The sequence below is a fragment of the Schistocerca nitens genome, chromosome 3 (genome assembly GCF_023898315.1).
Source record: "Schistocerca nitens isolate TAMUIC-IGC-003100 chromosome 3, iqSchNite1.1, whole genome shotgun sequence".
Taxonomy (NCBI): domain Eukaryota; kingdom Metazoa; phylum Arthropoda; class Insecta; order Orthoptera; family Acrididae; genus Schistocerca; species Schistocerca nitens.
The window spans coordinates 645181864-645195168 of NC_064616.1; the positions used below are offsets into that span (position 1 = coordinate 645181864).

At 37.5% G+C, this 13305-nt stretch overlaps 1 protein-coding gene across 1 annotated transcript in view; it reads right to left on the bottom strand.

Annotated features, from left to right (window-relative positions):
- The window catches only part of LOC126248598 (ADP-ribosylation factor 2), a 46261-nt gene that overhangs the window by 24599 nt on the left and 8357 nt on the right, over positions 1-13305 (bottom strand). Inside the window, exon 2 of the mRNA XM_049949725.1 lies at positions 5190-5270. Coding sequence (XP_049805682.1) covers positions 5190-5270 — 81 coding nt within the window. The remainder of the gene's footprint in view (positions 1-5189; positions 5271-13305) is intronic.

The following is a 13305-nucleotide window of genomic DNA, read 5'->3' on the forward strand; positions in this document are numbered from 1 at the left end:
ACTTCCCGAAACATCACAAGATATCAACGCTACCACCCGGCTGGAGACCCGAGAAACCTTCATCAATACCTGTATTTTTAACATTATATTTGATGTTATAGATTCAAATTATGTTTTACTCCTCACTCATCTCATTTCAAATTGTAAAAAATAATTTTTAACTTCTTTAGAAGCTATTTAAACATTTTTTTGTGATTTGTCTCTGTGCACTGTGATCTCCAACTGTCACAGATGTGGTGCTCTTGTTTTCTTTGGGGTCAGGTACAGCATCCCACTGGTGGTGTGACTAATGACCACAATATTAAAAATGTGACTTGCTACTAAGCTATAGTTGTTGGTGACTTCTTTTAATCATAATAGATTTCCTTACTCCCTTCCTTTTAAAGTTTTATTTTTTAACTTTTATTGTTTTGACTCATGTACTCTTGTTTTTAAATAATGACTGATTACTACTCACCACATGGCGGAGATACTGAGTCACAGATAGTCGCAACAAAAAGGCAGTAGAACAAGTTAGCTTTTGGCCAAAAAGGCCTTCATAGGAATTAGACAAGCACGTGCGACCCCCCCCCCCCCCCCCCCCCCACACACACACACACACACAGAGTCTGGCTGTTGAGGTCAGTCTCGCCTCAGCAACCACAGACTGCAGCCTCTCTCGTGTGTGTGTGTGTGTGTGTGTGTGTGTGTGTAGGCGTGCGCGCGAGAGGGGGGGGGGGGGGGGAGTGGGGTATAATTTCGATGAAGACCTCTTTGGCCAAAATTTAGCTTGTCTGGCAGTCTCTTTGTTGTGCTGATGTGTGACACAGCATCTCCAGTATGTGGTGAGTAGTAATCATCTATCCTTTTCATAATATTGTCATTATCCCATCCTGCATTTTGCACTGCTTGTATTCAAACGGGCTGGTTGAAATAATGACTGTCATGACTATTGTTTTAAATTTGCATGCTGAATTTTCCCATACGCACCACATTCCTATGTTCAAATTCAGCACCTTGAAGCCTTCTTGGTAGAAATTTGAAACTGCAGTGAGTGATTATTTTCAGTGGTGTAATTTTAATAACTGGTCTCAATGTTACAAGCACCACCTGCTATTAGGCCATATATGGCAGTGGTTCCTCACAATTTTAATATCACTATGCCATTCCTATACTGCTTTTAACACTTTGAAAGACATTTTTGTACCGAATTATTCCAATTTTTCTCACTTCCTAGGGTAAAATTCTAACAGGTTTTGAATGTTTTAGCTATGGTGTTATTAGTGTAATTTGATTCCTTTGTTATGACTGATGTCATAAGCCTTACTTCCCTCAACGTCACCTACTTAAAAAAAATTGTTTACTTTGTACCGCATTGAACTGCCAATGTTGACTGGGCACTGATGGTGTTACCGAATGGAGTACAAAGTGGCAAGATACTATGCACAGATTCTAATAGATATGTTTCTCAGCTTCACCAAGTTCTTGCAATGTATTCCTTTTAATATATTGTCTTATATTGCACAGGGTGGGCAAAATAAAACTGACCCAGAATATATTCATAAGACTGACTCAAAACTGATTCTTGTTAATTAACTGGATAACTATCACACGAAATGCTGAGAACTATGATTTCAATGTACCAGTCTGTTGCTTTCACATGTCAATGCATGTTCATATGCTGCCCATTGTAGTGACTACTTTGCTGTGTCATTGCATGTAAGAGAGAGGAGAACACATGTTTAGTGATCAGCTGAATGTAACACAATATGGTGCTCACAATGAAATACCAAACATCATTGTTGACTTTTATACCAAGTCAATTTGTGAAAACGTTTGTGGAACTGTTAACTTAATAGTTGGACTGGTTTTGGCAAAACCTGTGTCAAGTTCCGCAATGCAAAACTTAGTGGCAAAAAGGAAAAAAATAAGGTTTCTGCAGCAAATAAAAGCCACATATATCCAAAAAGTTTTCTAACATCAGAAAACATTATTCAATGTGAAGGAAAGCCTGGAACAAATTAAATAGAGATTTCAATGTCATTCATCTGTGCAAGTAGGAATTTATAGATCATGTCAAATCATCATCCAAAGGGACCTGCATTTGTATCCCTAGAAATTTACTGTTGTGCATGAGTTAAGGCACCCACATGAACTTTGGCACATTGAATTCTGCCAGTGGTTTCTGAGTGAAGTGGAATTGGGACTTTTGGACCTTCAGTTTTTCCATTTATTCTGATGGGACCGGGTTCACCCTGTCACTGTATTGTGAACTTACAGAATATGCACCACTATACATCAGAAAATCCCCATCAGTACTCTGAAGAGCCATAACAAAATCTCAAGATTGGTGTTGGGTGCACAATGTCTGGTGTCATCATCAAAAAATAACTTTCACCAAACTGAATTCTAAGGGGTATGTCCACAAACTGCTTAATCCACATATGGATCAACTCTCAGAAGGTGAACAATTGTATGGATATTTCAACAACATGGAGCATCAGCACACACTGGCTTGACAACCTTGTCACAAGTGCCTGAGGTGTTCACAGTGAGGAAACGGACAGCAGAGACACTGGAATCTCCTGGCCGCCTTTATCTGATCTCTCTCCCTGTGATTTTTACCTTTGGGGCAAACAAAGGTCAGATGTACTCAAATAATCTTCACACACTGGAAGGGCTACAGCAGAAAACTGAAAAACTATTGCTGTTATCCCTCAGGTAGGGCTGCTACAAGTGTCTCGAAGTTGGACAAATAAAGCACAGTGCTGCATTGGCATTCCAGGGAAGGATAGGGAAGGAAGTCGGTCATGTCCTTTTAAAGGAACCATCTCAACATTTGTTTGAAGCAGTTTAGGGAAATCACAGAGAACCTAAATCAGGATGGTCAGTTGCAGGTTTGAACCATCATCCTCTTGAATGAGAGTCAGTGTGCTAACCACAGTGCCACCTCGCTCGGTAACGTTCCATTCCGCATCACTTTAGCTGTAAATATTTTGCAGGCCAATTTTATTTTTCCTGTCATGTATGTTTCATGTCACAGATCTGATGATGGTGTTCTTGGTGTTCTCCCAAAATGCATCACGTGATTAAAAATAACATTATTTTGTCAATTGAGGTGTTTTACGATTTACTGCCAATGTGGTTGCAGATCTTAGAGGATTTTTGTAGAAAGTGAAAAGGACAGCCATAGTCACTAAATAAATATTGCTGGAATTTTAAAACCATTTCTTTCAGGAGTACACTACTTACATTAAAGGTAAAGATGTTAAATATGTACGGTGTGGTCAGGTATGCAGTAATGTACACTACTGGCCATTAAAATTGCTACACCACGAAGATGATGTGCTACAGATGCGAAATTTAACAGACAGGAAGAAGGTGCTGTGATATGCAAATGATTAGATAGAGCATCGGCACAAGGTTGGCGCCGGTGGCAACGCCTACAACATGCTGGCATGAGGAAAGTTTCCAACCGATTTCTCATACACAAACAGCAGTTGACCGACATTGCCTGGTGAAACGTTGTTGTGATGCCTCGTGTAAGGGGGAGAAATGTGTACCATCATGTTTCCGACTTTGATAAAGGTAGGACTGTAGCCTATCGTGATTGCGGTTTATCATATCGTGACATTGCTGCTCGCGTTGGTCGAGATCCAATGACTGTTAGCAGAATATGGAATTGATGGGTTCAGGAAGGTAATACGGAACGCCATACTGGATCCCAACTGCCTCGTATCACTAGCAGTCCACATGACAGGCATCTTATCCACATGGCTGTAACGGATCGTGCAGCCACGTCTCGATCCCTGAGTCAACAGATGGGGACGTTTGCAAGACGACAACCATCTGCACGAACAGTTCGACGACGTTTGCAGCAGCATGGGCTATCAGCTCTGAGACCATGGCTGCAGTTACCCTTGATGCTGCATCACAGACAGGAGCGCCTGCAATGGTGTACTCAATGACGAACCTGGGTGCACGAATGGCAAAACGTCATTTTTTCGGATGAATCCAGGTTCTGTTTACAGCATCATGATGGTCGCATCCGCGTTTGGCTACACCGCGCTGAACGCACACTGTAAGCATGTATGCGTCATCGCCATACTGGCGTATCACCTGGCATGTTGGTATGGGGTGCCATTGGTTACACGTCTCTGTCACCTCTTGTTCGCATTGATGGCACTTTGAACAGTGGACGTTACATTTCAGATGTGTTACAACCCGTGGCTCTACCCTTCATTCGATCCCTGCGAAACCCTACATTTCAGCAGGATTATGCACAACCGCATGTTGCAGGTTCTGTAAGGGCCTTTTCTGGATACAGAAAATGTTCAACTTCTTCCCTGTCCAGCACATTCTCCAGATGTCTCACCAATTGAAAATGTCTGGTCAATGGTGGCCGAGCAACTGGCTCGTCACAATACGCCAGTCACTACTCTTGATGAACTGTGGTATCGTGTTGAAGCTGCATGGGCAGCTGTACCTGTACACGCCATCCAAGCTCTGTTTGACTCAATGCCCAGGCGCGTCAAGGCCGTTATTACAGCCAGAGGTGGTTGTTCTGGGTACTGATTTCTCAAGATCTATGCACCCAAATTGCGTGAAAATGTAATGACATGTCAGTTCTAGTATAATATTTTTGTCCAGTGAATACCAATTTATCATCTGCATTTCTGCTTGGTGTAGCAATTTTAATCGCCAGTAGTGTAACTTGGCCTTAATTCCACATGAGCACTATTTCCGATGTACCAGCATTGCCAGTAAGTGTGTCCGTATCAGTAGTGCAACACTGAGTAGCAACACAATTTACAATTGTGTTAAGTATCGTTGAATTTAATGCCTGCTAAGTGTTTCCATTTTGTTTGAATCCCAACAAAAATCAAAATGAATCTTGGTTATACAAATAAAATGACATGACAGTAGTTCTGATGAAGCACAATATGATTAAGCTCTCAGAACCATGTTGAAGTCAAGTGCTTAGTTCACCACATAGCAGTAATTTTTTTTATTGATAATACTAGGATTTTTACACCTTTTGTTTAAAAGTGAACAGTGTACTCGTGTGAAAATAATGTCCCTGATAACAATAAGTGTCTCTTACAAACTAATTTATTTGAATGCTACTGATAACTAAGACGTGTTTTCATATATTGCAAGAAAACAGATTGTTGCAAGAGCAACATAAGTTAGAAACAAGTATTACGTACCAATAGTTGGAATGGTAGTGACGATTTCACCAAGCTTTAACTTGTACAATATCGTTGTTTTTCCTGCGGCATCAAGTCCGACTGTAACACAATAATTAAACCAATGAGCTGAAATCTTCAGTCAGTCACACGTGACTATGCAATATATCAGGTGAAATATAAGCAGATACACTTCTGTTTACAAGAAAATTTTAATTAATAAACTGGCTGTGTGTCTTTATAACAATCACATTTCACATATCATAGTGTGCTAATTACTTTTCTGTTCAGTGTTTCCTTTTCTGAAGAAGGCTTTGGTCGAAAGCTAAATGTGTACAAGTCTTTTCGTTGTGCCTGTCTGCAACTCAGTAGCACTATCTTCTGGTTCTTTTGGTTCAGTTACTGTTTAAATGGGGCAAACGAAGATTTTGTTTGCATCGTGAACACTTGTAATAAAAAGTTGATGAGACTAAATATTTACAACTAACAGTATCTAAGTGGACTTTTAGGTACATTTGACTTGACCTCTTTCTTCCCCCCCCCCCTCCCCCCAAGTGCTACAAACTCATACATATTATATCATACAATGATTTTAATCATTTCTCTTTCCAGTAAAGGTAACTTTAACAACTGACAGCTGCCATTTTATTGGGACCTCGGTCTTCATATAAAAACAATTTCACTTTTCATTTGTCATGTTTAGCTGAAGCATTGGTCACTCTTGAAATCTAAAAATGAAGATGTGTAGAAAATGCTGAGGGAAGGTTCAGCCATTTAATTGAAACAGTTTCCTTCCTTGAGAGGTATTGCCAGCTTTCCTTTGTGAATCGTGAATGTGAAAAAGTTTCAGTATAGCCAAATGTAAGGAGTAAATGTAGATTATACTACAATGAGAACATGTAGAGTATGTGTGTGTGTATATTGGTGTTGCTAATAGGAGTGAAACCTGTTGCTAGTACATGCAATATTCCTCTCAATCTGGCAGACATCACTAACAAGGGCTTACATGCTCATTACATAACGCAATATAAGGTGGTTACAATATGAAACAGGGCACTTGTACACAATCTGGTAACAGGAATGATACCCTACCATCTATCATTCCTATGCCAATCAAAGTCTGGAGGCAACCATTTCTTCCATCAACCATATCTGAATAGTCACTTTGGGATGATATGAAAAAGTACTGTGCAATCTAAATCCAAGTGTGACAACTTCTTAAGCGTGCAATGATTACTCTATTGATCACCGACTCTGAAAGTAATTTACAGCAATAGAAACTGATTGACTTCAATTACATATATTCACATGCAAAATTACTTTATCATTTTGAACAAACTGCTTGAAAAAGTTCCACACACTACCTTTAGCTGCATCAGTCAAAAGCACAACCATCCATTTCCAACTCACTTTAACAGCCTTCCATACAATATTCTTTCAAAATGGGCCATCATACTTGTTTAAGAAAAGAGCAAAGACTATAACAGAATATGGAGTGTGCATGTAACAAAAGAATATTTTCTTGAAAGTTATATCCAAATGATTTTACATATTCAACATATTATGGTTTCAGTGAGCGCACATACACTGTCAATCATGTGTTTCACAGCATGCAGGAACATGTCGGAATGAAGAAATGCTGGAAGCATGTGTCATACCAGCCTGCCACTTGAATTAAAAAGGAAGTTTAATGCCACACTAAATCAAGAGACATCTTTATCGATAGAATGTCACAGTAAATGGAGAGAGATCTTTAGAGATAGACTAAATTAGTTGCAGGATGAAAGAAGAAATCCCATGTAGCAATGATTCTTGCATTCACTTTAAATGATTTTGAGAAAGCACTTAGAATGTACATCATGATGACCAAGAAGATGTCTAAAACTTACTCCTCCCAAGTACAAGTGAAGTGTCTCAATCGCTGCGATAAGTACCTCAATCAACATGTACATTTACTCTTTGCAAATCACTGTCAGAGGACACTTCAATGTACTACATAAAAAATTACTCCTGTTCTTTTCACAGACAGACAGTGGGAAGAATGATTTCATTTGTGTTAAGTCCCTTTGTGAATTGTTATTAGTTTAATTTTATCTATGGGAGTGATACGTGGAGAGCTAAAGAATATTTGTAGATTCTACACTGAAATCTGGTTCTCAGAATTTAGTACACCAATTCCCACAAGACATTTGCATGTGGTAGTTGAGATTCCTAAATATTTGTTAGACTCTTCCACAAGGTAGCAATGCATATTACCATTTCTTTCATAAGATTGGGATTCGCTGTTGGGGTAATCTGATATGGATGCCATAGCTATTACCAGCTCTCCACTACAAGCCATTTGTTCAGTTAGCCAAAGTTAGCAATACCACCTGTCAGATTTAACCTGTGAAGAAACTATATTGTGTGATAGCATGGTGCAAACAGGAGGAGCATTGGAGTAAGTAGTGGCGTACTCTGGTACATGAGGTTTGTGTTTCTAAATTGTTTTTCTGAGCTATATAGGTGAAGTAACATTTATGGTACCGGGTCTTAGAATTGTGTGGGTTCGTGGTACAATGAAAATCATTTGAGCACAAGTCTATGTAGGACAGGCCTGGTTGCGCTACTATAATCATTTACGATTGTGGCCTTTTTGTGCCTATAATGTGACCATAACAGACTGTACTCAAAGTGTTTGTTGCTAAAAAGTGTTTGTGGTTAGAAATGGAATACTGTGCTACAGTGAATTGAAACAGAAATTCATCTAAAGGTTATCAGGGTTATTCAAATTTCCTACAGACAAAGATTAGAGAGCTAAATGGTCACAGACCTGTAGGAGAGAAAAATGGGAACCAAGTTATGTGAGGTAAGTAAATAACAAGTTAAATGAATTACAGCTGAACTATCATGTATTTTCTACACAGTATATATATGTTTTATGAGTTCTTCATGCTTCACTTTAAGGGTTCACAATTTGAGCTGATGAGAGCTGATGGAAGAAGACTGTCCAAATTGAATCAAATTCCTTCCCAAATTCACAGAAATCTGTCTCTTCCAAACAGAAATAGCCAAAATCAAGGCTAGTAACCAAATCAGATGTTCAAAAAAGGTGAGATATACATCAATGTTTTCCAGTTTTCATGCATCCATGTTTCTGACGGAATGCAGTTGTTAATTATTATTTTGATTGTTGAACTTAAGCTACCAATGTACGATCGGTTATCATTTTTGTAGCCTGAACTAATGCTAGTTTATGAGGGTATGAAATTAGTGGTGAGCAAATTGTGCCCCGAGTTAAATTTTACAACTGTGCAGTAGGCCTGCTGTAGTTTCCATTGATTCTCTGAACTGAACGAGCATGCATTCTGTTGACAACATGGATCTGTACAGTTTGCTACTTTGTAATGCAATCAGTGAAATCTTTCACATAAAGAAGAAAATGAATGATAGCAATTGTCACACATGACCAATCAATAGTGTTATTCAAGTACTGTAGCTGCAAGTGCAATTTTGTAATTATGAAAGTTGTAAAAAGCAAACTTGGTTTCACAGCTGAGTGCATGCCAGTCGCTGAATTTTCACTGGTAAAATGAAGTAACTTCAACAGCTGAGATCAACTGATACACAAATTGTTGACGGCAACATACATGTAATGCTGGTAAAATGGCTACTGGAAAGGCTATTTCACGTCTAGTATTTAACTGAACATTTTTTGCTGTTACATAATGGAGTTTCATAATTATATTTTCAGCCACTGAAGTGTCTGAGGCAGAGACGAGATTTTATATTGATTTCACTTTCATCATTAATTAAACCCACTAATAAGAAATGGGTTACAGTAATTATTGTTCATGTGTGTTTGGATTGTAGGCCTACATAAAATATTATTCTCTCTTCACAGATGAAGCAAATGAAAGGGAAGATAGCAGAAATGGAGAACAAGCTTGACATTTTTGCACCCAGACCAAATGAAGTACTTGGAAATATTTTCTGAATCAAATCCTTTTAAATGATCAAATGAAAGTAAGATTTGCTCTAAACGTGAAATGCACTGTATGTACAAGGTGTTGTGAATTTCTAAGGAGCATCGATTATTCACTGCCATCAGCAAGACCACTGAGGAGGACTGAAGCCTGCAAGTTTGCACCTGGTATTCTGCATATTATTGAGTGGTCAAGTGAGAAGTTCCAATGTGAAGATGTGCAACGAAAACTGTGTGTACATTCATGGGATGAAATGTCTATGGGGTCTTTTGTTCAATACGACAAAGGTTTAAAAAGATGTATGGAATTTGTGATTGAAGAGTTACGCAGTCCATCAGAGCTGCAGCTTGCCAGCCATGCTTTAGTTTTTGTGGAATGAGGTTTAACAGTGCAATGAAAGCAGGTTGTGGCATGAGAGATGTAGAAACTTTAGTCAGACTTCAGGGTTGGGGTGTACCTGTACTGGTTCCAAGTTTGTCAGCTATAGAGATTAATTTGAAATAACCGGAGTTCCAGTGGTTAGGAACTACTTCAAATTTTGTAGTCTTTGGACCATCTAACATTGAAACTAAGTAGAATTTAAAATATTACTACATCATAAAATAACCAACCATAACTGTTTATAACCTTTACATACATTGTCTCAAAATGTAAACCAAATAGTAAAAATATGTAAATATTCCAGGCCACTGAAGATGCCTTGCAGAGAATAAAGGTGAAACACATATGGCACAAAAATTTTGTTTCATTCAGTTGTTGGTAGATGGTCCAAAAGTAAAAATTATAAATACACCATAAAAGGCTAGACACTTGTTAAATCATAATGTGGATTCAGCTATAAAAATGATGCACTAGCAGGACTTATTCCAAAATAGGTTCTAACAATTTCGTTTATTAATAATGTTAATAAGTGGTATGAAATAATTGTAAGTAGAATTTCTCTGTAGAAACAGTGTAGACAAGACGGTACACTTGAGAGACACACTGAATTGCAGCAGCAAGACGCTGTGGAAACCAATATATGCTGGACTTCAAATTTCTACTAGAACTGCTATGGAATTGTTTGAGGGTTTATATTCCAAGAGCTTAACTACCTGTTAACTAGTAAGCCTACTAGTTAGCAGATTGTGTAGAACATTTGTTTTCAAAAGTCCATGAAACTAGTAATATTCATCTTACACCAGTAAAACTAAGACATGTAATCAGGATAGTAAGCATTGCACAGTATTTACATCTACCATAGTCATAATCATATGAAGTGAATGATTTGAATAAATTAATTTACCTGATCCTCATTTCTTTTTCTGTGATAACCAATACCATCTACAACAGAGTTCATATTTTTATAATTTAAACTGCACATAATTTGTTAGTAGTATTCAGGGTTGAGAAAAACCTGGATATTTTAAAAAGCACACAGTGGGTAATATTTTTGTATTATGATTTAACAGTTCAATTTAAATTTCTATGATTAATTTATTCAAAACACTAACCCATTCTTATGAATACTTTATTAGTGCCCCATTTCTTGTCCTGCCAGCACTGAATCCCTTGAAAGAATCTTCTCCACATATGGCTTGTTTGGTCAAAATTAAGAAATAATTTAGGAGAGAAAAGACCCGTGAAACGGGCAAAGATCTACAAATTTCTGCATTCCTCCAACAAGGAGTAAACTGTATTTTACAGTCATGATTCTACATAAAGTTAGAGTTTTTTCTGGAAGTGTAAATGTTATTTAACTGTGTTTCTTATATAGCAAAAAAGCTTAACATTTTGTATGTTGATTAAATTTTTATACATAACATAGTTGGGTTTTTGGTGTCTAAACAGGTTTTTAAAAGACGGACTTTTTTTTTGATAAATTACAACAACTTTGGTAGCAGTTGCCTTCAAGAAACTGATTTGTTTCATCTGCTCCTTATGCTTGTGGGTGACACTTTTGGTCATAAATGTAGTTTTTCTGTAATTAATGTGGCAGTAATATCACAGCATAATATAGTACACTGAGACTCTTCTATTTCCAGATTTGAAACACAGCTCGCTGGAACATAAAGGAGACTGCTATCATGTCAGTATGTGTTTCCAGTATACTTGTTTTGGCTGAAACAGACACAAAAAGTTACTGCTTATGTATGAACCAATGATTTTTGCAATCTCTCTAACAGTTGAGTTGGGAAAACTCATGCCTGCTGGAGGATTATGCAATGCTGGCCAAAGTCAATCCATCTACTTTTGATGGTCCATTTTTTGTTCCTGTGTTTTCTGCTACAATTTCCTGGCACAAGATACTTTGATCATAGAGGTTAGCTACTTTTTCGCTGGGCTTCAACTGAAAGAACTGTATTCAAGGCGATGTAAAAATATTTTCAAGAGATAAATATATTTCCCATGTAAGTGTCAACTTCATAAGCTTTTAGACTGGCATAAGTAAAGATTTATGCCAGAACTGAACTATTCAATGTTGGAAGTGCTGCTCAAGTAACTACTAATCCCCAGTCTTCTATGTTGTTTTGAACTGTGGATAATATTGTGCATTGTTAGACAACATATTACTTTGTCATAACTAATGGATTTTTATCTGACCAACTCTTAAAATTACAAATCTCAAACAGCAACAATTACAGCAGTTACATTAGTCACCTCCAGGAGATGTAAGCCTGATACCACATTGTTATTTGGGATTGTCTGTAAATAAACGTTCTGGGTAAAACTGAATTCATAAAACCTATTTCCAATTTTATTAAATACATCATAGTCATGAACCCCCACCATTTACCAAAAATACTGAATTAACTGAAATTTTTCATCAAATGTCCCAGTACTGAAAGACCAGATAAGTTACAGCTTCTTGTGCTGTCACCAGTATTACAAGACAAATTGCAGTTCCACTGCTATTCCCTAAAGGTGCAAACAAGTGTCGTTCTCTACTTGGAACTTTTGTAAAGTTATACTGTACAATTTTTCCCTTAAAAGTGCACACTGAAACAAATATTGTCACTATTACTGGAAATTTCTGTATTATTAACTTTTTTTATTCCTTATCCCTCCATCAGTTGAAGTATTGATTTGGTTTGAAGCAGTGAAAGGTAAAATTACGACAAAGTATGCTATGGAGAATGTGGCCGCATTGATTCTTGTTGCAATTTGTGTGATGTTTGGGTAATGCTTCGTACAGTAAATTGTGTCTCGCACTGAAAGAAAAAAGGCCTTTTCATTAATGAAATTCTGCTTCCCCCAAACGTATCTGGGGAACATAAAGCTGTATGTTTTGCTTAAAATAGTAGGTAACCCTTTCCTGCCTTTCAATCATTTAAGCACAAGTGTAAGGGGGTGATGTGGATGGGATAGCCTGTCTAGTGAGCTTTTCTGGACAGTTTGTTTCAGCTGCCGGCATATGAAATGGCACAAATTTGCAGCTGATGAGTTACTACTGATTTTCACGTAATACATTACACAGTTTCTGTTTGAAATGTTTATTGTGCAATCAGGATACGGTAAAGATTAAAATGTCATGGAAACTAAGTTAAACACAAGATTTTTTTTTAATATCCTCAAAACTAATTGTTTGTAAATGATTCACATACCTACATAGCTTTCGGTACATAAAGACAACACTAGTAGTGTGCACAACATATGTAACTGTTCATCCAGATGCTTCACTAGCAGATGTGGTAGTGCTGCATCAGATTTTATTGCCAAGAATTTACATTGCGCAGGTATGAACATTTCTGAAGGTGTATCATATTACTCAAACTAAATGAACAATCTGTCTTATGCATCAACATTTTATTTTGGAACTTACAAAGACAATTTCCAATTCAGAAGGTATGCAAATTAGCTTCAGAACAATAAACATTTCCAAAAGCAACTGTTCTCTTCTCTAACAACATTAATATTGCGTCATCTGCTCTAGCCACAAATGGCAGCTCCACAAGGAACATAGGTGTCCAGAATTCCCCTGTATAGGCCTTGGTATGAGCTATATAGATCAAGTGAAATTTCCAGTAGGGTGAAGTGGGGTAAGTAACTATGGGGTTAGTGTAACCACGGCTTATGGTGCCTTAAAGAAGCTGTATTTTTACCTCTGATCTATCACACACATTAATTTACTCCTTTCTTTGTTATATTTAACCATAAGTTGTTGAATCTGACATAAATTGGTAATTAACTTT